General features: G+C 36.6%; 8 protein-coding genes and 1 long non-coding RNA gene across 12 annotated transcripts in view; 6 read left to right on the top strand and 3 right to left on the bottom strand.

The window, feature by feature from the left end:
- The window catches only part of LOC129566441 (uncharacterized), a 30042-nt gene extending 21110 nt beyond the window's left edge, over window positions 1-8932 (bottom strand). Inside the window, exon 1 of the mRNA XM_055442380.1 lies at window positions 8356-8932. The gene's annotated coding sequence lies outside the window, so the exon portion shown is untranslated. The remainder of the gene's footprint in view (window positions 1-8355) is intronic.
- Window positions 1189-2622, top strand: LOC129566448 (lactosylceramide 4-alpha-galactosyltransferase-like). Its single transcript, XM_055442393.1, has 3 exons — window positions 1189-1469; window positions 1569-2006; window positions 2098-2622. The coding sequence occupies exons 1-3, from the start codon at window positions 1357-1359 to the stop codon at window positions 2468-2470; spliced, it is 924 nt and encodes a 307-aa protein (XP_055298368.1). The 5' UTR covers window positions 1189-1356; the 3' UTR covers window positions 2471-2622.
- LOC129566454 (uncharacterized) lies at window positions 3740-5547 on the top strand. 2 transcript variants are annotated; one of them, XR_008687732.1, is made up of 4 exons: window positions 3740-4338; window positions 4408-4574; window positions 4647-4833; window positions 5008-5547. It is a non-coding gene; the product is annotated as an uncharacterized LOC129566454 (long non-coding RNA). The 2 variants fall into 2 exon arrangements; XR_008687730.1 differs by having other exon boundaries at window positions 3747-4338; window positions 4635-4833.
- A 1157-nt stretch (window positions 8933-10089) lies between the features above and the next one.
- Window positions 10090-12832, bottom strand: LOC129566393 (glutamic acid-rich protein). Its single transcript, XM_055442282.1, has 5 exons — window positions 12538-12832; window positions 12305-12452; window positions 12157-12243; window positions 10580-11934; window positions 10090-10443 (listed from the first exon to the last, which is right to left on the bottom strand). The coding sequence occupies exons 1-5, from the start codon at window positions 12724-12726 to the stop codon at window positions 10213-10215; spliced, it is 2010 nt and encodes a 669-aa protein (XP_055298257.1). The 5' UTR covers window positions 12727-12832; the 3' UTR covers window positions 10090-10212.
- An 8-nt stretch (window positions 12833-12840) lies between these two features.
- Window positions 12841-13977, top strand: LOC129566424 (superoxide dismutase [Mn], mitochondrial). The gene is made up of 3 exons (XM_055442356.1): window positions 12841-12994; window positions 13087-13574; window positions 13672-13977. Exons 1-3 carry the CDS (start codon window positions 12960-12962, stop codon window positions 13818-13820), a joined length of 672 nt encoding a protein of 223 aa, XP_055298331.1. The 5' UTR covers window positions 12841-12959; the 3' UTR covers window positions 13821-13977.
- A 362-nt stretch (window positions 13978-14339) lies between these two features.
- On the top strand, window positions 14340-16506 carry LOC129566418 (U3 small nucleolar RNA-interacting protein 2). The gene is made up of 6 exons (XM_055442326.1): window positions 14340-14596; window positions 14660-15265; window positions 15328-15521; window positions 15670-15867; window positions 15959-16098; window positions 16216-16506. The coding sequence occupies exons 1-6, from the start codon at window positions 14540-14542 to the stop codon at window positions 16443-16445; spliced, it is 1425 nt and encodes a 474-aa protein (XP_055298301.1). The 5' UTR covers window positions 14340-14539; the 3' UTR covers window positions 16446-16506.
- On the bottom strand, window positions 16503-17956 carry LOC129566423 (ATP synthase subunit b, mitochondrial). Its single transcript, XM_055442340.1, has 3 exons — window positions 17796-17956; window positions 17345-17498; window positions 16503-17258 (listed from the first exon to the last, which is right to left on the bottom strand). Exons 1-3 carry the CDS (start codon window positions 17821-17823, stop codon window positions 16697-16699), a joined length of 744 nt encoding a protein of 247 aa, XP_055298315.1. The 5' UTR covers window positions 17824-17956; the 3' UTR covers window positions 16503-16696.
- Window positions 17957-18045: 89 nt separating this feature from the next.
- Window positions 18046-19210, top strand: LOC129566433 (uncharacterized). The gene is made up of 3 exons (XM_055442368.1): window positions 18046-18453; window positions 18553-18717; window positions 18811-19210. Exons 1-3 carry the CDS (start codon window positions 18391-18393, stop codon window positions 18823-18825), a joined length of 243 nt encoding a protein of 80 aa, XP_055298343.1. The 5' UTR covers window positions 18046-18390; the 3' UTR covers window positions 18826-19210.
- A 184-nt stretch (window positions 19211-19394) lies between these two features.
- Window positions 19395-25480, top strand: LOC129566403 (UTP--glucose-1-phosphate uridylyltransferase). 3 transcript variants are annotated; one of them, XM_055442312.1, is made up of 7 exons: window positions 19416-19735; window positions 19811-19891; window positions 23045-23329; window positions 23554-23900; window positions 23968-24654; window positions 24733-24817; window positions 24902-25480. In XM_055442312.1, the coding sequence occupies exons 2-7, from the start codon at window positions 19865-19867 to the stop codon at window positions 25007-25009; spliced, it is 1539 nt and encodes a 512-aa protein (XP_055298287.1). In that variant the 5' UTR covers window positions 19416-19735; window positions 19811-19864; the 3' UTR covers window positions 25010-25480. The 3 variants fall into 3 exon arrangements, with proteins under 3 accessions (XP_055298278.1, XP_055298287.1, XP_055298269.1); XM_055442303.1 differs by having other exon boundaries at window positions 19395-19891; XM_055442294.1 differs by lacking the exons at window positions 19416-19735; window positions 19811-19891 and adding an exon at window positions 19923-21853.
- Window positions 25481-25602: the final 122 nt, after the last annotated feature.

Here is a 25602-nt window from a genome sequence, read left to right as displayed (position 1 = left end):
ACACACACACACACACACACACACACACACACACACACACACACACAGTCAAACAACAATGCTCATCAATACAACGCACATTTTTACATTGGATTTTGTGCGTGTTTTTTTGCTTCCTTTTTCGTTTACAATTTATTCGACGCATCGAATCATCATCTAATTCAAACGTCTTTGCCATACACACATATGACTGTATGTAATGCTGAAGTTTTATATCGCCTCGACCAGAAAATTCATATATACCTTCGACTGACCGCTTGATGTGCGTGCTTGTATGCGTTGCGTATCCATCATCGTCGTTTTGTCCGTCACTGGGCTACGCATTTATACGACTTTAGGCTCACACACAATAATAATTTGTTGAAGACTTTTTCTTTCTCCAGATTTCGTTTCCGCGCGCGCGAGACTGTGGTAGTGACCGTTTCGCATTTTCTTATTTGCTCTGTTGCTCCTTCTCTCTCTCTCTCACTCGATTCGAGAGGTGCTCCTATACGGGATCCGCATGTGTGGTATACAGCTCAAATTCTTGATTATCCTCAAATTATTTGCTGTCCAGAGAATTCGAAATGGGAAAAAATTGAAAGGAAAATATAAGTTTTCACACACGCACACATCCATACATCGAAATACAAGCGTACGAGAGGAGGGCGAGCGATCATTCTTGCGCATTCTCATTCCTACCGTAATTAAACATCATGAGACAAAGTTATGCACAACGCAATGCCTATTCGAAAGAATGAATGATTTTTGGAAATTCAAACGTTTTTGAATTGAACACTTTCATACTTTCAATTTCATGGCCAATTTTTGATTTTATTTTTTCAAAGGAGAGAATGATGTACATGAAAAAAAAAACAATTTTGTACTTCAATCTCATCGACTGTTACACATAAAAAATAATGGCATAACAAGTGACGGCGTGCAATTTGTCAATATATATATTTATTCATTTTCACAACAGTTGAATCAATATTTTTGTCATCTTGAGTCAAATTCAAATGATTTCGATGGCGATTGACACAGAAATGGCTTAGTGTTCATCAGCAATATTATTCAAAGTATGTTCTTCAAACTCCATTTAAAATAAACGCTTTTGATGAGATTCTCAAAAATATTTTCAACTATAAATCAGTCCAATCGTCACATTGAAATCTGTTCAAAATGGATTTGTATACATCAATGCATACGAGATTTGTTAACGTGGTAAAATGTATTGGTTTAATCATTTTAGTTCTCATTTTGGTAAGTTGTATTTGGTCAATAGCACATGAACACAAAGGAAGACACACAAAAAGTGAGCTTGAGCACATTAAGAAAGCGAAAAGATGCTTTGAATCAATAGAGAGTGGTCAAACGATGTATTCTCTTGAGGATATAATGAAATCACCACCAAAGCATGCTAGAACTATTTTCTTTCATCATACAACGTGTGCGCGAGATAAGAATGGTACTGTCACATTTACGGCAAGGTAACTGAGACTTCCTAATGATGTTATAGTGATCCTATGAAAACCATATCAATTCTGCAGTTCATGTGGATCTTCTAAAACATTTCTTCTAAATTTTAGACAAGCCTGTTCAATCGAGTCAGCTGCAAAGTTGAATATAAATCAAGACGTTTTCGTTTTATTCGCTGCACAAGTTGGGAGTTTATCTAACAACCCAACATCGCCTATATTCAAAGCATTAACATCATATCCAAACATTTATCTTCGATCTGTGAATTGGTATAATTATGCGATTCATACACCAGCGCAAGAATGGGTGAAAAGAGACATAATACTCACGTCACCATACTATGTTGCACATCTATCAGATTTCATTCGGCTTGTAACACTTTACAAATATGGGGGCATACACTTTGATTTGGATTTTATCATACAAAAATCATTGGATGATATGCCGGCAAACTTTGCAGGTGCTGAACAAAGTGATGTAATCAGCAACGCTGTTTTCGGGATCGAATCGAACTATATTGGCCATAAAATTATTGAAATGATCCTGAGGTTTGTTCGATCACATTAAAAAAGTTCAATATTTGATTTAATTTGGATATTCAAATTCATCATTTTCTTCCTAACTTTTTTCACGTTGAAGGGAGCATACACAATATTATAAACCACGTGAACTATTGCCTCATGGATCTGGTTCTATTACGCGAGTGATGCAAAAGATATGCCATCGCAAGAAGACTCTCGAAATGATGCCTGAATTTTGCTGGGGATTCAAAGTATTTCCTGAACGAACATTCTTTCCGATTCCGCGTTGGTCTTGGCGCCAATACTTCGACACAAACGCAACAGCTTTGAATGAAACACTGCATCAAATCAAGGAATCTGTCGCTGTACATTTTTGGAATAGTTTTTCACAGTATCGCAACGTTATGAAATCTGAGCCGAGGAACGTTTATCGATTTTTAGCTGAACAATTTTGCCCAAAAGTCTTTCAAGCATCGGGTCCTTATTTTTGAAATATCAATATTAGTCGAATCGACTGAGTCGATATAGAACGCGAATACAAACACAGACTGTTCGCCGTGAGTAAACATTCGCAGATGTGCCTATTTATCAGTATGGCCTAAATTCAAATGACACTCGACATTTTTAAGTGCATTGTCCTATATTTTTAATGAAGCTAAAATGTTTGCTCAACGTGTAACTAAACCTTCACGTTTTCCAGCTTCAACCAACTTAGTTGAACTTAATCATATTATGAGTTACTCATCAAAGTCTTCATACTTTTGTAATCGTGGTTTTGAATTTCGCTTCGTTCAATTCCATGACACAATTTGAACCGCAATAATATCGAGCAATAAATTGGTTTTTATCGATTCCTCTATCAATTTTAATTAACATTTTATAGGGAAACATTAGACTGTATGGAATTTACTCGATTTCAAATCAACATAGCTTATCTTATCCTTGTGCCCAACAGAGTATTTTGATATAAAAAATTTATTCCAAAATTATTTCTTCGCGATCAAAATTGAAAAAAAAAATAATAATAATTTGAAAAGTTTTACGTACGAAAGGCAAGATGTCTACTTCAAAAACATTTCAATATCTTCAATACATTCACACATCACCGCTAACTGTTCTTGTGTGTGGGTGTCGCAATTTTTTTCCCCCTACAACACACGTCAATGCGACAATTGACACATGGGCTACGTGTATGTTTGTTTTGGAATACGTTAACGAGTTCTATTGATCTGAAATGCAAAGGTAGCCTAATTGACCGTTTGGATTGTCACATAAAAACGCGAGGTTTTCAAATTGGTACAGAAATTTAATTTTTGTGCGCCAATTCGGAATCGGTGTATTTTTGTGTGCCAATTTAGAAAAATGTGTCATTTTGAAAATGGCTCGTTTTTTTGGTTTCCGAATTGGCGCACAAAAATTAAATTTCTGTACCAATTTGAAAACCTCGCGTTTTTATGTGACAATCCAAACGGTAAATCAGGCTACCTTTGCATTTCAGTTCAATAGAACTCGATAACGTATTCCAAAACAAACACACACTAAATTTTTTATATCAAAATACTCTGTTGGGCACAAGGAATAAGACAAGCTATGTTGATTTGAAACCGAGTAAATTCCGTACAGTCTAGGGAACATTCTGTTTACACTGTAAATGAGACACTTTCAACCATAATTTGGAGCATTTTCAACAGATTTTTTCCATTGTTGACAACATTTTATTTGTTCAATTCAAAATGTATAGCGAAATTGCTTTTTGCGACAGTATGTAAGTGTACACGAGTATGTGGAGCTCAATGTATGAATATAATACCAAAAGTGGTCTATTGTAAAAGTACTTATTTTTAACTGGAATGTACGTGAACTGTTTACAATAGATCGTTTCACCGAATACTTGTCCATTCAATTGGGCAGAAAATAATTAATGTCGTTGGAACGACAAACTTAGTTGATAAAAGATTGCGTTTGAGTATTTTCGAAAATTAATTTCAATATATAGTAATTGTTTTTCCACTTCGAATTAATAAATTGTGAATTTTCATTCGGCTAAAATGCAAAAAACAGAGAAGACTCTCAATTTGCCACAAATTGCATATTTCGTTGGTGCTTTTCTTCTGTATTGTCTAATTATAACATGCATAATTGCGTGTTTGGGCCGTAAGATGCATTCAGAACATTTCAATGTGTATAGATTTCAACAAACACAAATGAAGAAAAACCAAAAGTGCTTTGAATTGCCGGAAAAAAGTGAAAAGTTACAGATTCTTGATGATGTACTAAAATCAAGACCGCCGAGCGACACAACTGTATTCTTCCATCATACATCATGTGCAGAAAATGGTTATATTCGCTATGCGTTTAGGTAATTGCCAAGTTTAAATGACATTTTGTGTAGGTGTCAGTTTGCAAACTAATTGAAAATCCACTTTAGACAAGCATGTGGGATTGAATCAGCTGCGAAATGGAATCCAAAGCGTGATGTTTTAATTTTGCATGCAGCAAAGGGCGGATCTTCACTCAATAACACGATGATGAACGCCTTGAAATCATATGCAAACATTCATTTTCGAGATGTGGATTTGTCCAATTACGCTGGCGGTACATTAGCTGAAGAGTGGATTAAACGTGATCCGTTATTTTTAAATAATTATTTTGCAGCCCACCTATCAGATCTTTTGCGATTCATTACGGTCTACAGATTTGGAGGCATCCATTTTGATATGGGTTTTATTTTTCAAAGAAATTTAGATGATTTTCCACCCAATTTTGCAGTTGTTGACAGCGAATTAATGACTAAAACAGTTCTGGGAATCGATTCCAACTTCACTGGTCGTAAGCTTGCTGAAGAGTTTTAAAGGTTTGATATTTTGAAGGAACTTACAATCTTATTTTGTTTAAGGTTTACTTCATGCAATCGATTGATATTTTGAGTATTTGAATTCCGTTAGCACATGCTGCATTTTGACATTTTTTCCACTTGTTGGTATTTTTCCATTCAACTTATAATGAATATTGTTCTAAATTCGAACAGAGAATATACACAGAATTATCAACCATTTCAACCGAATGAACCAGATGCAATTACACCGGTTTTAAAAAGAATATGCAAAGAAGAAGAGCTCCACACTATGAAACGGTATTCAATGAAACCGGAGAAATGTTTAGGCCTTAAACTCTATCCAACCAAAGCTTTCTTCCCGATTAGTGAGTCGAATTGGAGTGATCTCTTTACCACCGATCCAAAGATTGTTAACAAAACAATGGAAGATGTGAAGGATGCAACTGCCATTTATGTTTGGAAGCATATGTTAGTTACAAAGAATATAAATTCTGGATCAATGTCTGCTTATGAAAAATTAGCTGAAATGAACTGCCCAAAAGTGTTTGCTACTATACCATTAGGTGCAGTCTTCTGAAGCCTTTTAACCATATCGCAAAAAGATGAATGTAAGCTTAGAATATGAAACTAAAGGCTGTTTGAACTGAATGATGTATAAATTGAATATTATATCCATTTTTGCGAGTGTTGAAATCAAACGAGTATTGAAATATAATAAATATTTTGAACTGATTTTTTGAGTGTATTTTAAACCAACATCGATATATATATTCCATGCGATAAAGGGTCGATATGTAAATGTTGAAATGAATTACAAGTTGTGTGATATCACTATTTCATAAAGATTGTTATTACTGATCAATTAGATTCGTCGAAGGTTTTTTCCACAAAATCACAGAGCGTGTTATGAGCGGATGTCAGCAGCACTAACTAACGTCAGTTGCCAATATGTTCAATCATTCCATTGGACTCTTTGGACGATATCTCGTTTTTATACTGTAAATGCGTTAAAACAACGCATCGCACACTCGTCAGCAGCTGATATCAGCAACTGACGTTAGTTAGTGCTGCTGACATCAGCTCATGGCACACTCTGCAAAATCAACACGTCAAATCCGCTCTGGCGACACATAAGCTGCTGGCTTTATTTTGATAGGCTTATTATCATGACACACAAGAGAGTTACCACAAAAAGCATGGATTTTTTCTATTGAAAATTTGAGAGAACGACATCGAAGGATGACTTTCAAATGCATGAAATGGTTGGTCAAATGTCCAACTTCAATAATATTATTCTTTAACTTTATTAAAGATTCCAATAAAAATGTAAGAATAAGCATGATAAATATGAGGGTAGTTCGGTTGATTGGGAAGAAATTTTTTCATGAGACTGACATCGTTTGTGTTTGTGAGTAAATTGAAGGGAGTCGGTATTGAAATGAAACGTTTCACATATTTATTTTCATATTCCGCTTCGGTTTGTTTCCCCATTTGTTTTTCTTTTTTTCTTTTCATCAAAACATCGGCACACAATTCGCATGTCTCATTTTCACTTGAGATGTCGATTTCTTTTTATATGTTTGCTGCTGCGGTTGCCGATGCCGTTTACAAAGTGTGTGCATTTGACGGCCCTTTTGGAGATGGCTACAGCAGATACATGCCGAATTATTTGTATTTTTCAGAAATAACACCCGAAAACGGAATCCGCACGCTTTTTAAATGTGCGCGCGTCCGCCCATATATGTTTTCAAACATTTTCGCTAATTTTTCTTTTCTTCTTCTTCTGTTTTCCTTCTTGTTCGTTTCTTGCCTGCCACTCGCCTCTCCACATATATACGTATATATACATAACACAATCACTTTTCCATCTTAACAAACTCTCTCTTTCACACAGACATTAATGATCCTCATGCTCTGTATCGTCCGAGCGTAAATAAAAATTGGTACGGCTTATACATATTTGGTTGTGTGTAGAATGTAGATTATGGAGCCTCCCTCTGCGCATTTTTTCTAATTAGTTTTTTATATTTTCACATATATATCGGCTTCGATATGTGTTGCGATAGCTACCGCTCGCTTCTATTGATAAATAATTTTGATGGATTTTTTTTGTCTTTTTCTCTGCTTTTGCTTATTTTCCTTGCTGATAGATTTTTATGAAATATCGATTTTCATTCTTTCGACGATGTGGACTCATGCTGGGGGGCCTTGCGATTTATTGGCATCGATATTTTTTCTGTCGATGAAGGGAAATATTCAGGCCCTTACACACTCAACAACAATGTCAATTTCCGTCGTTTTGCATACAATTTTTCAAGCCATTTAAATTCGTCGTTCCATCGAAACACGAAAATTCGATAAATGTTCCTCTCTTTTCTTACGATGAGTTCTAGAAGTGTGTGTGAGTGTTTTTCTTTTTAAATATTATTCCCAGTCTAGCATGTTTGCATGCCGAGCGTTGGCCGTAATTGTATCGCATGGAACTTTGTTGAATACTAAAATCACCGAAACCAAATTACGAATCGCTTTCACACAAACATGCACAAACTCCATCGAAATTTGAAGCGAAAGGTAGGACAAATTAGCGGCAATGAAAAACTTAAATCACATTGCATGATAACGTGCAGCATGAATTTCGCTCGAGCGTATAAGAAAATAGCAAACACACGTGAAGGCAACGGATCACCAACTCAAAACGACAAAGTGAGTGAGACAGCAAAAAAGAATAAAATTTCAACTCAATTGCCATTTCCAAAAAAAAAACAAATCCGAATGTGAAGACGGATTCAAAAACAAATTTATTCCACATTTTCCGTTGCGCGTTTTTTTCTTCGGCATTTGATTTCGTGGATGGATTTTCATTGTATAATCAATATTTAGTTTTTATTATACGGTCGACATCGTTTTGCATGCAGCACACCAAAAAATTTAAATGCTAATCGTTTAATGGCAAAATCGATAAGATGAGGTAAGCCAATTTGGCGGTTTGTTTTGGAATGAACAACAGAAAAAATCGCTCAACTTATTATTGCGAACATCGTTTCGAATTAGTGAACATAAAATGTGCTCGAGAAATGAAAATTTTATCAAGTGATTTTGTTTTGCGCATTTCTAGCCGCAGCAAATCGGATTTTAACAGATTTATCATACACATTCAAAAGTTATCCCTTAGAATTTTAGATTCCGAGGCGCACATTCACACACACACACACACACACACCACATCACACTTCGATGGAAAATAAGATTCCTTGGTTTTAGAAAGGTCAACACCAGACACATGACAAAAAAAAATGTAAATCCAATTCGATTATTTAATACGCGTTCCATCGTGGCACCAACGATTAAAAAAAAGAATTTTTTTTTGAACAATGATCAACACTGACAACATCAATTGAAACATTACCATTCAGAGAAAACTTAAACTAAAATAATCATGCTCAAATGGGGCAGAAATGATTTGTAAGAACAGAAAGAACAGCGAAAAAATTTTGTCGAATAAAAATGAACGAGAGAGAGAAAAAAAAAGTTGAAACTTACAGAACTTCACTGGACGTTATATTTAATTATCATTCCGACACAAAACGCGCGTAAGTTTGTGATGCCTAAAAACTGGCCACCACTTCTTGTTCGCGTACGCGATTTTTATAGACTAAAATGAACGATTCGTATGTAACTATAGCGAAATAAAATGTTGTTCGGTCGAATGAAGAAGGATCGAACGCAAACACACCGCTTAACCGAATAGCTACCGAAAAATTTGGTATACGGTCTGCACGGCTTCTCTGACCGAACGTTTTAGTCTTTCTTTCTATGGTTTTTGTTTTCTTTTTTCTCTTTCTCGCCTCGTCTTTGATTATTATTATTATTATTATTATTATTATAACTGTTGTTGTTTCCTATATGTGGAAACGGTCAATTCGTCGTTGGTTTCACATACAAGTGGCCAACTACCACCGAAAAAAAGAGTCCCATTTATGTGCTGTAGATATATCGACACCGAGAGGCTCTCTCATATATGTAATAGAGAAATCGAGAGTATCGTGTTGTTTGCGATGTTGTGTGTTGTTATATGTGATACGAGCACCGCATTCGATTGTGCACTACATCGTTGTGTTGCTCTGTTGCTCGATGGTCGCACCGTTAACCACGCGCTCACTCTATCTCACTCGCTCACTTTTCGCTGGTTTTGTGTGTCTACTACTATTCGCTCATGCCACACATGAACAACTAACTGTCGGATGCCCGCTGTAATTCACATTCTATTTCTTTTTTTTGTTCCTTCGGCATTGTGTGTACTCACCACCACATCGCCTCCGCCACCACCGCCGCTGCTGCTGTAACCGTTGTCGCCGTAGCCACCGACACCGTCACTTCATCCCTCATTCATTCATTCGTGTGTACACTGTACACATACGCACACTTTCCATTTCGGTTGTGCATTCGCTTTCTCTTTCCGTTTCACCCGAAAAACTTATTTACTTTTTTTTTCTTGTCGGCATTTAACTAATATTTTTCATTTCGGCATTTTGTACATGGGGAAATTTTTTTTTTTGCTTCACATACACACAACGCGCAATGACAATGTGCTGTACGGTATAGTATTCGGAGGTGCTCGAAAATCATAGTACCTCGCCTCCATGCACTAACACATACACAACTTTTTTTTCCTCACTTCAGTGAAAACAAAATATGGAAAGAAAAATATGAAATTTTACCAATAAAATGCGATGACACACAGTGAAGACTCGCTGCTGCGTCGTTCTGCTTGGACAATCTACGGCAATGGTTGGAGCGCTGTGCACAGATTCCGCAAATCGAGTCGATACTGTTCGTTTTCGTTGTGTATATGCTTATACATTTGAGAAATCGTGTAAAAATTGTACTGCCAGTCGCCAATCGTTTTGGTGTACTCTCTCTCTTTCTTTTCCGATCCAATTGCACTGAGCAATCTCTTCGGTAAATGTTATCACTTGTTTCTCTCTCCCTCTCTCACTTTTTATCCATATTTGAAATTTACGATCGTATTTCGCGATGATATTGGCGCAATAACTGATGGAAATCACAAACCCCGATAGAGTAGTACAACGAAAGCAGTATTCAATCGAACATCGAACAGTCTTTATTCTTACCGAATTTTCAGCACTCATACCACTTTAAACGCTTCATTTCAGGCTTCTTTTTTTGCCATATTTGTAAGTCACAAGTAGTCAAGTCAGCACTTTATTTTATGAAAGACAATTTTGACAAACGATAAAAATAAATACGATAAACTTTAGCTGTAAAATCTATAATTTTATTTGATACTTTCTCGTACAGTTTTTAATGCAATTGAATATGAAATTGTGTTAGACAATTTTGAATGATAAAATGTTTCGAAAATGGGTTTTTTGTCGTTCACTTTTGCTTGGTCAACTCTTTGTAATGTTCAACGCTGCCAACCTCAACATTTGGCTGTTCCACTGGAACCGTTTCTTTTGGTGGCTCCGGTTCTTCTGGCTGTTGTGTGATTTTCGTTTTCGTTTTCTTCTCCTTGATTTTACTCCGCACTTTATTGGCCAAGCGACTCGTTGCCAAAACCTTACTCACTTTGTTGCCACGCAACCATCGTTTATCCCATGATTCGTCCTGGAAACGTTTTGGAACGGATTCATCAATTTTAAAAACATTTCTTTGAAAAGTGTGCGATTTTTTTGTAGATTCTGAAGATGAATTTCGGTGAAAAAAATTCTCAAATGAAATAAAATTCGAATAAAAATATTACCTTCGGATCAACATCAGGTGATGGATCTTTATCCGTGGTTTTCGCCTTACTCCGTGTTCGTCGGATCGTTGTCCCCTCTTCTTTCGGTTCATCATTGAACGTATTCATGTCAAGCTGTTCAAAATCGAGATCTTCGTCTTTGCCCAAATCGATAATGTCTTCATCATCATCGTCGACATTTGACTTTTCACTCGCTTGGGACTGTGCTCTCTTTCCGCTATTGTCTGATTCACTGGCACTGCTCCCGCTACTGCTAGATCCATCACTATCCGATTCAGAATCAGAACTTCTGTTATCATCATGGCTTTTGTCAGTCTCTTGCATTGACGTATTATGAGACTCACTTTCTTTTGCATCATCTGGTGTTTCTTTCTCATCACAATTCTGTTCGGATTCTGGTTGAGGTTCTGGACTTTCTGGAATCTCGACTATTTCATCCTCTTCAATGATTTCCCCGTCTTCCATTTCAATATGTTCCTTTTCTTCGTCTTGTTTCTTTGTTTCCGATGATTTCATTTGAGCTTCCTTCTCTGGGATTTCATTCGTTTGAGCTTCACTGCTCATTTCCCCGGTTATCATCAAACTACGTTCGGCCTTTTTTTGTGCCTCCGATTTTGTCTTAATCTTTTGCAAGAACAGCTCATCTTCGGTCGGTGGTCGATCTTCTTTCTCAATCACCGGCATCGTAATATAGCTTCTTTTTGCCGTGCTTTTCTTTTTTTCCTTCTTCTCGTCACTTTCGGAGTCGCTGCTTGAAATGCAGAGAATTTCCGGCTCGGCTATTATTGGCACCACATCATCATCATGGACAGCAGCTGGTTCAACCACCTTTTCGGGTGATTTTTCCTTTTCCGGTGATTTCTCTTTTTCAATTGGCTTTTCGGGAGCTTCGGATTTATCATTCGGTTGTTCACTTTTGTCCTCTGCTTCCTTTTCAGTTACGGAGTGGCTTTCATCAGATTCGTATCCTTCCATTTGTCTCTGTCGGAAGTTTCGCTTTAGACGAACAGGCCGACTGGGTGGCACTTTTGGTTCATCCTCTAGCGCCTTTGATGACTCTCTCTCATGGTGTCTGCTACTGTTCTGCGACACACTCGCAGTTGGCTCAATTCTTGTTTCCTTCTCCTTCACTTTATCTTTATCTTTATCTTTTGGCTTCTCTTTTCCCTCATCTTTGTTCTCTGGCTCATCATCCGAATCGTTTAACTCAATCTTTGTGACCGGCTCAAGTGCCAGTTGAGATCGAATCGCTCGAGCTCGTGCTTGTAATTCCAATAGTTCCAACACCGAGTATTGCTTCTCACCTTGACCATTTTGCACAGCCGGTTTCTCAGTGGCCGGTCCTGGTTTGGTCTCTAAATGAAGCCAAGGGTTTAAAGACAGAAATCAATTAAAATTCAAGGGAAGTATGCATTTTGTTTGACTTGCTTTGAATTTTACTCATCCAAAAGCAAATAAATAGGCTATCATTGATAGCAACGACATCATATTAACATTAAAATTCGAAATATGAAACACCACTCAAAGTGCTTGCCACTTTGTGGCACTGAAATGAAATAAATTGAAAATATATTTACCTTTTTTGGGTTCACGTTTCTTTTTCTTCCGTGGTTTACTCAACTCATCGTTTGAGTCGGATGAGATTTCCTCCAACGAAATGTGTTCTGAAAATATGACATGCCATTGTTGATTTTACTCATTTTCATATTTCAAATCATGAATTACCTTCGATTTTTTCCACATCAGAGCCAGAGTCAGAAGATTCCGTGTCTGTGGGGCATTTAGTTGCATTGATAATGGACAACAAGCGCTTCTTTGATATTCCCAATATCTCTTCGAGACAAATTTCTTGGATTTCTTCAATCGATTTTTCCTAACCGACCAAACACCAGATGATTTATTAAACGAATCCAATTCTCAAAAAAGATTCAAATATTTCGACAATTTCAGTTCATTACCTGCAAAAACTCCGGTATGACGGATTCGATGGTTTTACTTTTGAGTGAGTCAAATATTTGCTTGATAAGCTCAATTCGGTCGTCCACATAATGTTCCAATGGTTTTAAGTCTTCCGGTTCACTCTTGACCGAAAGCAATGATTTCTTTTCATCATGTTTCGATTTTTTTTTCTTGTTTTCAGTTGGCATTTTTCCAAATAACTCTTCAAAATAAATTAAAAAACACAGCTTGTAATTAGTCTGCAGCCCAAATTTACAATAAACAATACGGTGTCGGTTTAGTTGAAATGTCAAATCGACTGACGTTTCATGTTCGAAAGAGCGGCTCAGATTCGGATGTCATTCATTCGATTTGCAAAAAAAAAAATTGAATAATAAGTTTCCATTTTTCTTTGCACTTGGCACACGTACAGATAACAAAAATGTTTCTCGCTCGACGAATTCCCGCTATTGTCAGGTAACAATAAACACATAAAACTGCCTATCTTTTTGGCATTTCCAAAGAATTTCAATTGAATTTGGTTTAATTTTTCCGATCTGGAAATGCAGTCGCAATGTATTTTCTGCCGGTGTATTGCCTGCAGCGCAAAAGCATACATTGCCCGCATTGGACTACGATTACAAGGCTCTAGAGCCAATTGTTTCGGCGGAAATCATGGAAATCCATCATACAAAACATCATCAAACTTACATTACCAATTTGAATGCCGCCGAAGAGCAATTGAAAGATGCCGTTTCGAAGAATGACACATCGAAGATAATTGCGTTGCAAGGTACATTGAAATTCAATGGCGGTGGCCACATCAATCACACCATTTTCTGGAAGAATTTGAGCCCGAACAAGTCCAAACCATCGAGTGCGTTGCAAAGTGAACTCGAAAAGACATACGGCAGCTTTGAAAATTTCAAAAAAGAATTCACCACCGCAACCGTTGCCGTACAAGGCTCGGGATGGGGATGGCTTGGTTTCAACAAGAAGAATAACCAAATTCAAATTGCAACATGTTTCAATCAAGATCCATTGGAAGCCACCACAGGTGAGTTTTCGGACTTTCTTTTCAGCTTGTATAGCAATATTTCTTTTTTGAATGTTTTGAACTCATGTCCATTTCTAAAAAAATGTTCTTGATGTAGGTTTGATTCCATTGTTGGGCATTGATGTCTGGGAACATGCCTATTACTTGCAGTACAAAAATGTGCGATTGAACTATGTTGATGCCATTTTTGATGTGGTCAACTGGGATGATGTTTCAGCTCGTCTTGCCGCCGCAAAAGGAAAATAAATCTCAACAAAAGGCATTTATAGAATCGAATAAAGAACCAAGCAATGCGACCTTTTGAACAAATACTTTTTCAAAATTTCCAATAAAATTGGGCTCACGTTTATATACAAAAAAGTTAAACAGAAGTAATAAACTCAGAATGCTTTAATCGAAATGCGACAAATTGGTAGTTTTATTATGCAATCCTTGACGTATTATTTGAAAAACGTGTGATCAAATTTCTAACATTTCTATAGAACAGGATATAGTTGGTAGTATAACATACAAAGAAACGGAGATTCAATGAAATATCGAATTTTCTTCTAAATTTGTGTCATTTCCACAAAAGCAATGTCTGTACCTAAAACTAGCCTAGCTAAAATATTTTTTTGTTAAAATTTCTATCCTCTTTTCTTCGTCCAATCCATTTGATTTTGCATTCTACTTCAATCTTCAGTTCGACGCTAATACAAGTACAAGTACAAGTGAACTGTCAAATGAGCTGACACTTCATGTTCGAAAGCAGCAGCGGCTCACTTTCGAACGTCACATTCAACACTGAAAGCCGTCAACTGCTGCAATACACGAACATTGCTATATGTAAACACGTGTTGCGGAACCTTCGTTGATTATTTCTTTGACCAAATTGAATTTTCCGCTCGATTTTTAAACGTTCTAAATGAGATTGTTGTAATTTTTGTTCATTTTTCAAAGGTAATATCGCATAAAATCCCATCAAAATGAGTTCATCATCATTTTTCCTGAAATCAAAGCCAAAATCTTCAAAGAAGCGCAAGGTAAGATGTTGTCAGTTTAAAATCTATGAACGTGTTTACTCAGTGTGTGTGTTCCAATTGTAGGTTCCGTTGAATAGTAAATTTGGTAAAAAGAATGAAGTACCAAAATTGCCAAAAATCGATCGAACCGAAGACGATGAAGAGATTCACAGTTCCGACGAAGATGAGGAGAATTTGGCAAGTGTACATTTTTCCGAAGAAGAAGAAGACGATGAAGAAATTGCCGAAACTCCACAGGATAAACGCCTGAAATTGGCAAAAATGTACTTGGAGGAGATTGAAAAAGAGGAGAAAAGCCGAGCCGAAGATCAAGTACTGTTAGAAAATAATGTGTCACGGCGATTAACGGACGAATATTTGGATAGCATTGGAAAACTTCGACGAAAAATTGCCAACGAATACACGGGCATCGACGATAAAAATATAGTACAAGTGAAGCATAAACTACACCAATTGCCCGTGACATGTGTTTGCCTCACTGCTGACAATAAATTCCTGTTCACTGGCAACAAATCGGCCATCGTGCTGAAATGGGACTGTGAAAGTATGAAAGTGGTCGGCAATATTGACTGTAATGTGGGAAAAAGTGTAGATGAAGTGGAGAATAGTAAAAAGAAGCGTCGACCGCAAACCTATACACTAGCTGCCTCCACTGATGGCAAATTTTTGGTATGGAATAACAGTCCTTTATTGATTTTTTTCAACAATTTTAACGAATTTTCGCTTTTTAGGCTATCGGAGACATGAGCCCGTACATTCAAATCTGGTGCTGCGAGAAATTAACACATCTTCAAACGTTCAAAGGTCATCGTGACATTGTCACATCGCTAGTATTTCGCAAGGATACACACGATTTGTATTCGGCAAGCAAAGATCGTTCGGTGAAAATCTGGTCACTCGATGAAATGGCATACGTGGAAACACTGTAAGTTGAATTGAACCAAGACTCGACTCTCTTAACGTTTGACGAGACAAAAAAGATAACGAGAGAAAATTCCAGTTTAAAAAAAAAAGCCAGAAAATTGGTCGAAAATAAATAAAAAACGTCTAATGAATGATTTAAATTCCTTAAGCTATGGTCATCAATCAGCTTTAACAAGCATCGATGCATTGTCGCGAGAGCGTGCCATTACTGCTGGAGGTTCGGATCGTAGTGTACGTATTTGGAAAATAGTAGAAGAATCGCAGCTCGTGTATAATGGCCACAGTGGGAGCATCGATATAGTTAAATTGATCAATGAAGAGAATTTCATTTCGGCTGGAGATGATGGGTTAGTATTTAGTGCCATTTTAATCCGAGTTGCCACTCAAAGAAGCATTTCAACTAATGTTATGACTTGAATTGTTTCGATCTCAATTCAGAACACTTTGTCTGTGGAGTGCCATGAAAAAGAAGCCTTTGAGTGTCAAGGAGTTAGCACATGGGAAATCCGAAGAGAACGATCAAGCCAATTGGATCAGTGCAGTTGCAACTCTGATCAACACAGATGTCATTGCTTCAGGTAAGGGTTTTCTTTATCAGAATTTTGAGGGGAAAAAACATGGAATATTTATGTTAATGAAGCAGAAAAAGCTAGAGTTAAATGTCAATAATGAAAATTGTCCAATATTTATAACAGGGTCATGCGATGGAGTGATTCGTCTATGGAAGTTGGGTGAAAATTATCGGGACATAACGTTGTTGTTCGAAGTGCCGGTGCGTGGATTTGTAAACAGTTTGGCCTTCACAAATGATGGCACAAAGTTGATAGCGGCCGTTGGGCAAGAGCATCGATTGGGTCGATGGTGGCGAATTAAGGAGGCGAAAAATTCAGTTGTAGTTATACCTTTATTGAAAAAATCCACATAAGATGACAATATATATGTATCCAATCGTTACAAATGGATGAAATAAAAAGCGTAAAAATTTATTTTCTCATTTTTTTTTATTGAATCATTTGGATTGTTGATTCGAATTTATTCGGCAAAAATTTTCAGTTTGATGTTTGAAACAAATACAGAGTGTTTTTTTCTCTCAATCATTCTCGAAACAATTCGTATGGATTTCTATGTCGGAAAGTTTTATACAGTAAAAGTAGACACCATCTTATTTAATTTGTTCTACTTTGGAGCCAAAGCGCCCAAATCGGCGATACATTTGGACAATGTTTCTTTATCTTGATCGGGTGTGATGCTGCCAAGAACTTTGTTTGATACCCAGTTAACCAAGTGCTTTTGTTTGACACGACGTTCAACCAATTGGATCTCGACTTGATAGTCCAAACGGCGTTTCACTTCATTGAATACCTGAGCCAAACGTTCACGGTAAGCGGCTTCCAATTGCAATGAAACATTCTCCTTTTGGGCATCGTTCAACATCAATTGACCTTCGGCACGCCATTGTTCGGTCTTTTCATGTTCAATTAAATCTTCAAGATTGGCCACTTCATCTTTGCGACCTTGCTCGAAGTCGGCTTCAATTTGATCGACTTCAGCGTCCAATGCTTTCTTAACACCTGGACCCAATTTCTTGATACCGATGATCAAAAGGGCGGCGAACGAAAGACCAGCATAGTATTCGTGCTCCATGACATAAATTTCTTTCGATGCCAAGTAGGTGAACAATGAAAAACCAAAAGCATATGGACCAGTCACACCAGTTTTCTTGTAGAAGAATTGGAACCTTCACAAATGAAAAATAACAACAACAATAACATTAGATGTGGCATGGTTTCAATGTCAATGTGACAGTGGTTATAAGTAGTTTACCATTCTTCTGGAATGAATCCATAGCGAACTGGGGCTGCTTCGATTTGACGAACTGGACGCTGGTAACCAACTTCAGCTGGAGCTGCGGCAGCAGCTGATGAGGTTGATGATGTTGTGCTGGTTGCTCGGACCAATTGAGCGATCGGCTTGCGAACTAGATTTTTTGTTGAAATATTGAAAATGACATTTTTATTGAAAAAATTGAAAATGTTTCACGTGATTTTATAGAAAATTTCAGATGTTCGAAAATATTTTCACTAAGAAGGCTCAATATCAATGGGGTGACTGTCATTTGCCTTTTTTCATCCATAACCAATAGTGATTACATAAACTTCATTGCCGGAATGGTGTGCACCAACATCACATCTTACCCATCACAATCGCACCCGAGCCATGTGAGCCATTCACACCAAATGTTTTGGAATTCTTTAGAATTGATACGTTTACTTACCTTGGAACACGCTAGCTCTTGACAACATTTTGATTTAAATTATTTTTAGTTAAATAATTTCTCGACGTCCCAAGTTCTTTTGCGTGAGAAAAAAGTCTAATTTCAATGCACTGCTGCCAACTGTGACAAAATGACATATCTGCAACCGAGTGGCAAAATGGCAGATGGCGCCATCATGTCAACTAAAGTCTTGTCAAATGTACTAAACGTTTTCGAAGAAAACAGAACCGTATCTACTTCGAAGCAGATATTCATTATTTTGCGACGTAAAATAATCTTGAAATGGTTTTCTTCTACAATTTTATTTAAATGACATAAAAAGCAATGAAATTCTGATTTTTTTTCTCGATTTTCTCGATTTTCTCTCTAATTGAAGCATTGCAAGCGCTTTCGAAGTTGATAACGTGTACTAAACGCTAATCTGTGATGACATTCCAACGAAAAGTGCAAGTAGTCAGGCTGATAAAAGATACAATGTTCTGTGTAAATGTAAATAAAGTATGAATAAGTGAGGTCGTACAAGTGTTTTTGCGCTTATTTTGATTTTTTATTTCAATATCGTTGATTGTGAAATTATTGATAAAATCGAAAGAAAATGGGTACAGCGTGCTCATCATGCTTCAAGGGAGAAGAAACTGTTGTTGTTCAACCAGATTTGGTGTGTAAACAAAGATTTGTTGGAATCTAGTCTTCTTTGTTCGTTTCGATAGGTTTTTTTTCGACTTGTTAATTGATGTAAATTTTGTCTTTGTTTCAGGCTGCTCGACGTCAAATGCAAGTCGAGGCCGCCGAACGTAGGCGACAGGAGAGTGAATCGCGTGGTGTAAAAAATCCAGAAAAAGTGAGTCGATTGCAACTACGCGCTGAAAAAATTGAACAGGCCGAATTAGAAGCAGCCAAACGTGGCGAACCCGTTCTAAGAGTGAGGAATTCCAACGAATAATCTATTTTGAATTAGTATTTCGACATCATCGAGTTAAATTATTCAATTGCATATCATATTCTTTCATTTTAGTGGACATCTGATTGAAATGGTCTAGTTTTGGACATGCACATCTGGAGATAGCTTACTTGCACTGTGATAACTTCAGTTAAATGTGAAATTCAACCACAGATTTATTGTTCTTTTTAACGTTAATATTATTGTTTCCACGTTCAACAACTCGTCTATAGTCTGGCTTCTGAATCGAATTCTGTCGAAGTTAAAAATATGTCATTTTTTAGTCATTGAAACCAAATTGTTGTACCGTTATTCGTGTGCAAATCAAAAACCAAAAAATTTTTTTTTCGAGAAAACTTTTAAATACATTACACGCTCAAAATGCCATTTTTCTTCAGGCAAAACAGCTGTAAATCTCCATAAATCTATATATTCATTGTTTACGTGTTATTAAATAAATAAAATCATTGAAAAATGAGCAACAAAACAAGTGTGTTTTACTTGAATTGAATAGGTCAACATATTTTCCATTGTGAAATGATGCCGTGTGAAAATACCCAGGTGATGAATTGTTCTACATACACAATTTTTTCGTTTGTTTTGGTTTGTATTCGATGTTTGACAACGGACTCCAACTTCGAATGTCAATTCGTTCATGTTCGAAAGAAAAATAGCGCATTTGACAGTTCAACAGTGTTCACAGCACAAATACATATGAACAGCGCAGAAATATTTGCGGTTTTTTTATCATTCGGAGGTCTTGCACTTGTGCATGTGTCGCGAACGAACAAATTGTCGGCGTTTATCTAACGGAGAGAGAACAACGTTCGCTCAAACTGTGCTAGTATATCAAAATTATTGCATCTCATCAAACCGATTTCAATCTCAAATCAATTTGATACGCACAAACCGTAGCGCGATACATTTTGATATGGTTTTTTGAGCATCAGCTGTGAGAGTTTTAGAAAAAAAGAATTCGTCTCAGCAATTTGTTGAAAAGGTATTGATCGTGTCTTTGTGTGTGATAAGAACATTAAGTGAAATTGCGTGATTCTTTTTCCGCATCCAAATTCAGTTGTTCTACCTGTTGTTCAACGCTCAAAGTACAAAGTCAAATTAATTTGTCAATATGCTCGAAGTTCCCAAGGAAGAAAAGGTTGGTTACATCTTAATTTAGAATATTTTTCATTGCAGTGATTGATTATTGAGTTGGTGCAATAAATTTTAATATATGTCCGAGATTCAGTGAGTGACTGAAGCACTTGAAATAATTCGAATGTTTTAAAAATAGCTTAGTGTTCTAGTCACAGTTGTATAAATGTTCAGCAATCTAGTCGTTGTACATGACGTAGTAATACAAACAATTGAGCTCTATTTCTTCGGATGCCCTTGATTTGTCCTTCTTTGAAGAGTCCGTATAACATCGCAACGTTTTCTCATCGATGAACAAAATGAGAAAATTTTGTCAAAAGAATGTTTTCTATTTATCTAAATTCATCAACGATTTTGAAAATGTTGCGTAATAAAAAAGCAGAAAAAAATCAAAACAGTGTCATAAAATGCGCAAATAATCCTCCTTAGCAGCTCTTACTTCGTATTGCGAGAATAGAAATGCGGAAATATTGGCATAGTAACTCGAGCTGGTTGAAAAGTTGATCAATCAAGAATTCAAATCGTAAATTTCACCGTGTATGTTTTTATTGTCGATTGGATATTTATAGCAAACATAACGAATATAGAAATATTTTGCCAGTAAGCATGATAGCATGATCTATGCGTGTGATAAATATACAATTATTATACATACACAGCGCATTCATTCACTAAAGATAGGTGTGTGTGTGTGTGGATGTTGATGCAAACGGCTACGATGATGATGACGCGGTGACGTTGTCGTCGTCGTCCAGTTTAGCATATATATCTATGTGTGGCACGCACTTGTCCGTTTGTTTGCACGTGAACGGCTGTGTATTTATATGTCACATGTTAAGCACACAGGAAGATTGAATGGGCGCTAAAGCTCAATCTCTATATCGTTGTCGGCAAGGACTTGATGCGATTTTATATTTAGCGTATTCTCGATGACGATTTTGAAGAGTATTTTGCATGACCTCTACAATGAAAAACATTTTGCTTAGTTCCTCAATTAGAAGCACATACAATTGAAATGCTGAATCATCAGCTGTTCAACTGTTTACTGTCGCCTAAATGTTGTATGTACGGTGTACTCTGCGAAATTCTTCATTTTCGATTGTTATCATGCTCAAAACATCGTAAGTCAGAGTCTAGATCACCGTACAAAACGGTGATCAGGGTTGATGTACTATGAAACGGCCATCACATAGGAACTGAGCCAAGGAAGTGAATTTTAATGAAAAATACAGTAGATCTCGTGAGCTTATCACTTGGTCCAAAAGTATTTGTGTCTATGATAAGACCGATACAATGAATAGAATTTTAAATACCATATTGTTTACACGCACATACATACACATTTTCCACTACATATCATACCAAATGGAATATTTTACTGGAATAATCAGTGTATCACAATATTGCCACGAAACAGCACATTCGAAACCATAATCGACAGTAGACAAATAATGATTACACTTATTAAAAAAAATTCTGTTTCATGTGTGTATTTTTTTCCTCCGCTCTACTGATCTGTGTGTACTCATCGTTATCGGGTTGAACACAAACCAATGGATTGACAACCATCACAAATACTAATCATATATTTCGATAAGAATTATTGTTAACATAGGCACAAACACCGCGAATATGTCTCGCTTTCGTCGGCAGGCCAAGCTCAACAGTTGTACAAACCGACGGCATCCAGTCAAGTGTCGACTTTATTCCAGAACACTCACAATTCACATCGAGTGCTAACGATTTATTTCACATTAATTCTTTTCAATTTAAGTCGCATATGTTGTTGAGTGCAATTTTTTTTCTATTTACAATTTTAAGTATTTCGGTCATTTATTGTTGTAGTCGGGATTTTGATCCGGCTGAATTCTAAAGAAAACTTTTTTTTACACTTTTTTTCGCTACCGAAATACTTGAAATTTTCTAAAACAAAATGCCAGGACCTTTGGATATTTTGATGAGCCAAGTAAGTTCCATTCGATAGAAGAAATATTTTTGAACGAATGTTATCAATGATAGATCAATGTAAAATGTTAACAATTTTTGATAAATCACAATTGTGTTGTTGAAAATTTCCATTAAAAACAATCGAAATGACTTCTCTGAAATCGATCGACTTTCAGAACCAAATATTTGATTAGCCGCTTTTTTCAAACCAAACCAAATCGAATCGAGTGTGTTTATTCAACATAGTTTTCTCGAACAAGTCGAATGATGCTGTTTTGAAACGAGTATCTAAGTTAGAATTAAGTTAAGTTAAGTTAGAATTAATAGTTAAATGAATGACGTTTAATTAGATAGTTACGACGCAATTGTTTTAGCTCATAAAAGCAAGATCAAGGTGCAGGGCCGTTAAATACTGATAAGTTGTGGAAGATTCTGCAAGTGAAAAATTTTTGCTTTCAAGTAAAAAAAGCTAGATGAAAACAGTAGAAAAAGCTGTTAAAATGAGCAAAAAAAAAGTCCGAGAAAGTGAAAAAAGCAGTTAATTAGCCTATCGTCCAGTGCACATCGGTATATCTCCTTAAACCAGTTAACCATTGAACGTTGAACAGAATATTTTTTCCTTTGCGATGCCATTTGACATTGCGATTGTGACGTCAGTGATAATTGAGGTTCGAAGATGTGTTCGATATACTCAGTGCTCTATTTTCACGAATTTTGTATATAAACCGATTTTACGATCGGCTTTGAATTTTTTTTCTCTTGAAATTTCGAAATTACATTGATATTTTTTCCTTTTCAATTGACTTAAATGATTATTATATTTGAACGAATCTTGTACTGATTTCTTTGTATTACATGAAGAAAGTATGGTGACAAGTCATGATAATTTAGAGAGTGCAACTTTTTATCGCTTTGAAAAAGATGAGATTCCATAATGAATAGAACCATTATGATAATGCCATTATCGAGGTTGTTCAATTACAACGGCTGAAATGCATGATATTAGCCATTAAAATCCATTCAGATTTGATAGATTGTAATTTTTTTATGTCACGTTTTTAAAAATTACACTCAACATTGATGAAGTGCAACGGTAAATTCAATTAGTCATGATGATAGACTTTTTTCCCCTCGAAACACCTGATTTGAAAAAGTGAAGACGTGCTTTTGGTTTGTTTAAACTAATCACGAGTTGTATGTTCTTTTGTAGGTTCGCGGCCACCAACGCAATGCATCCGACACCAAGGAGTTTCATGAAGTCACCAAACGCGACGCATTGATGCACTTCGAACTTGAACTGAAAACTCTCTTGAACACATTGAAAACTGATGAGCAAAAAAACTTCTATGACAATGAGATGGAACGGTTTGCCGCTTTGTTTGGTCGTTTCCTGCAGGAAGAGGGTCCAAGTGTTGAATGGGATAAAATTCAAAAACTACCCGCAAATGCTGTCCAAGACTATGCAACACTCACCGCTCCAAAGGATGAAAACACTGTAAGTAGATTACATTTTGAGTTCAAATGCATTTCTAATTTGCTGCGTTTGTTTAAATCGTTTTGCTTGGGGCATTTCTATTCTATGATTCGCCTTACATAGACACAAAGATTCTGATCACCTCCGAATCGAAAAGAAAATGTTGTATTTATTATTCAATTTAAATATTTATGTATAAACAAAAAAATTAACTCAATTTGAAATGTCTGTTTTTAATCCCAAAGATTCGTGAGCACCTAAACAAATTGGTTGTCATCAAATTGAATGGTGGTTTGGGTACGTCCATGGGATGCCATGGGCCAAAAAGTGTGATCCCAGTGCGTAACGATTTGACGTTTCTGGATTTAACGGTGCAACAAATTGAGACATTGAACAAAACATACAACGCCGATGTCCCGCTCGTGCTAATGAACTCATTCAACACGGACGAAGACACGGAGAAAATTATCCGCAAGTACAAAGGTTTCCAAGTCAAGATCTACACATTCAACCAGAGTTGCTTCCCACGTATCTCACGTGACTCCATGTTGCCGATTGCCAAGGATTACAACATTGAAAATGATATGGAAGCGTAGGTTCTCACAATTTGTCTTTGTTCTGAACCATTTTCTGATGGTATTTTTTTGTTTCCGATTTAGTTGGTATCCACCAGGTCACGGTGACTTCTACGAATCGTTCCAAAACTCGGGATTGTTGCGTCAATTCATCGAAGAGGGCCGTGAATACTGTTTCTTGTCGAATATCGATAACTTGGGCGCCACCGTCGATTTAAACATTCTCAATAAATTGCTGGGCGAAAAATCGGGCAAACCAATTGAATTCGTGATGGAAGTGACAGATAAAACTCGTGCTGACGTAAAAGGTGGTACGTTGATTCAATACGAAAACAAATTGCGTCTATTGGAAATCGCTCAAGTGCCAAACGAACACGTCGATGACTTTAAATCGGTGAAAACGTTCAAATTTTTCAACACAAACAATTTGTGGGCCTCATTGAAATCCATCGAAAGCGTATTGAATGCCAAAAAATTGAACATGGAAATCATCGTGAACAACAAGACGTTGGACAATGGGTTGCGTGTAATTCAATTGGAAACCGCTGTCGGTGCAGCTATGAAATGCTTCGAAGGTGCAATTGGTGTGAATGTGCCACGATCTCGGTTCTTGCCCGTCAAAAAAACCTCCGATTTGTTGTTGGTCATGTCAAATCTGTACAGTCTCAAAGGCGGCTCATTGGTTATGTCACCACAACGTATGTTCCCAACGACTCCGCTCGTTAAACTTGGCGACAATCATTTCAGCAAAGTCAAACAATTCTTATCAAGGTGATTGTCTTCATTTCGTCAGAGTTTGTTTGAGTCAGGGTCAACTAAATAGTTCACACTTTTTTTCCTCTTCTAAAGATTCGCCAATATTCCTGACATCATTGAATTGGATCATTTGACGGTGTCTGGCGATGTGACATTCGGCCGAGGCGTTTCGTTGAGAGTAATTATCATGCAAATCGACAAAAAAGAAAATCTAATCTAATCTTATCTTCCTTGTTTTTCTTCTTTGCTTTTATGTAAACAGGGAACGGTTATCATTATTGCAAATCACGGTGACCGAATCGATATTCCAGCAGGCGCCATTCTGGAAAACAAAATCGTGTCTGGCAACATGCGCATTCTGGATCATTAGATTAACTCTTACATAAAAAAGCAGTTGTTGTTGCATGCAGTTTACATCTTCTATATTTGGGCAAAAAAAACATGCAGAAAGAGAACGTAGTTTTAATTGTTGTCTAACTTGAGAGTACTTGATGAATTAGATCGTAATGATCGGATAATTGTAGAAAATTAGAGAAAATAAAAAAAAATGTTAAGATTTTAGAGAGGTGTTGAAGTTAGTAGATCAATATCGGCGGTGTACCTGTTGTACGCCTCAGAGTCATAATTTTTTGAAGATGTTCAACATCCAATAAGCAATTATTTTCAAATATTTTAGGCATGTAGAATATTTCGACCATTTATTTTTGTACTTTATTTGTAAATTGTAAACTATTTTCTTTCTCAATCTTCTTGTTGTTCGAATGATGTTTGTATCAAAGTCGCTGGTGCGACGCCAATCAATATCAATCAATCGAATAAAGTTGAACTTCCTCAAAATACACATTTGCAGTGGTTTCAATTTTGTTTGTTGTTTTCGTTTCACAGTTTATCGGCTGCTATTTGTTTTTGCTTGTTGCGTGTCAATGGTGTACCCCCAGTTTACGTGCAAATGCACGCTCTGTA

Source organism: Sitodiplosis mosellana, unplaced genomic scaffold (genome assembly GCF_009176505.1).
Source record: "Sitodiplosis mosellana isolate CC-2019 unplaced genomic scaffold, AAFC_SMos_1.0 Smas_scaffold_1, whole genome shotgun sequence".
NCBI lineage: Eukaryota > Metazoa > Arthropoda > Insecta > Diptera > Cecidomyiidae > Sitodiplosis > Sitodiplosis mosellana.
This window is presented reverse-complemented; position numbering and strand designations above follow the sequence as displayed.

What these genes read in the sequence shown, in the direction of transcription:
- LOC129566423 (XM_055442340.1), bottom strand. Translation starts at nt 17,823, where the DNA reads ATGTTGTCAAGAGCTAGCGTGTTCCAAG. An exon ending in AAGAGCTAGCGTGTTCCAAG is followed by an intron (nt 17,499 to 17,795) that starts GTAAGTAAACGT and finishes CAAAAAATCTAG; the next exon opens with TTCGCAAGCCGATCGCTCAA. An exon ending in GGATTCATTCCAGAAGAATG is followed by an intron (nt 17,259 to 17,344) that starts GTAAACTACTTA and finishes TCATTTGTGAAG; the next exon opens with GTTCCAATTCTTCTACAAGA.
- LOC129566424 (XM_055442356.1), top strand. Translation starts at nt 12,960, where the DNA reads ATGTTTCTCGCTCGACGAATTCCCGCTATTGTCAG. An exon ending in CGAATTCCCGCTATTGTCAG is followed by an intron (nt 12,995 to 13,086) that starts GTAACAATAAAC and finishes CTGGAAATGCAG; the next exon opens with TCGCAATGTATTTTCTGCCG. An exon ending in TCCATTGGAAGCCACCACAG is followed by an intron (nt 13,575 to 13,671) that starts GTGAGTTTTCGG and finishes TTCTTGATGTAG; the next exon opens with GTTTGATTCCATTGTTGGGC.
- LOC129566448 (XM_055442393.1), top strand. Translation starts at nt 1,357, where the DNA reads ATGTATTCTCTTGAGGATATAATGAAATCACCACCAAAGCATGCTAGA. An exon ending in ACTGTCACATTTACGGCAAG is followed by an intron (nt 1,470 to 1,568) that starts GTAACTGAGACT and finishes TCTAAATTTTAG; the next exon opens with ACAAGCCTGTTCAATCGAGT. An exon ending in ATTATTGAAATGATCCTGAG is followed by an intron (nt 2,007 to 2,097) that starts GTTTGTTCGATC and finishes TTCACGTTGAAG; the next exon opens with GGAGCATACACAATATTATA.
- LOC129566393 (XM_055442282.1), bottom strand. Translation starts at nt 12,726, where the DNA reads ATGCCAACTGAAAACAAGAAAAAAAAATCGAAACATGATGAAAAGAAA. An exon ending in TCATACCGGAGTTTTTGCAG is followed by an intron (nt 12,453 to 12,537) that starts GTAATGAACTGA and finishes TTGGTCGGTTAG; the next exon opens with GAAAAATCGATTGAAGAAAT. An exon ending in GAAACGTGAACCCAAAAAAG is followed by an intron (nt 11,935 to 12,156) that starts GTAAATATATTT and finishes GGCTTCATTTAG; the next exon opens with AGACCAAACCAGGACCGGCC.
- LOC129566403 (XM_055442294.1), top strand. Translation starts at nt 21,821, where the DNA reads ATGCCAGGACCTTTGGATATTTTGATGAGCCAA. An exon ending in TGGATATTTTGATGAGCCAA is followed by an intron (nt 21,854 to 23,044) that starts GTAAGTTCCATT and finishes GTTCTTTTGTAG; the next exon opens with GTTCGCGGCCACCAACGCAA. An exon ending in ATTGAAAATGATATGGAAGC is followed by an intron (nt 23,901 to 23,967) that starts GTAGGTTCTCAC and finishes TTTCCGATTTAG; the next exon opens with TTGGTATCCACCAGGTCACG.
- LOC129566418 (XM_055442326.1), top strand. Translation starts at nt 14,540, where the DNA reads ATGAGTTCATCATCATTTTTCCTGAAATCAAAGCCAAAATCTTCAAAG. An exon ending in CCACTGATGGCAAATTTTTG is followed by an intron (nt 15,266 to 15,327) that starts GTATGGAATAAC and finishes TTCGCTTTTTAG; the next exon opens with GCTATCGGAGACATGAGCCC. An exon ending in ATGGCATACGTGGAAACACT is followed by an intron (nt 15,522 to 15,669) that starts GTAAGTTGAATT and finishes AAATTCCTTAAG; the next exon opens with CTATGGTCATCAATCAGCTT.
- LOC129566433 (XM_055442368.1), top strand. Translation starts at nt 18,391, where the DNA reads ATGGGTACAGCGTGCTCATCATGCTTCAAGGGAGAAGAAACTGTTGTT. An exon ending in TTGTTGTTCAACCAGATTTG is followed by an intron (nt 18,454 to 18,552) that starts GTGTGTAAACAA and finishes TCTTTGTTTCAG; the next exon opens with GCTGCTCGACGTCAAATGCA.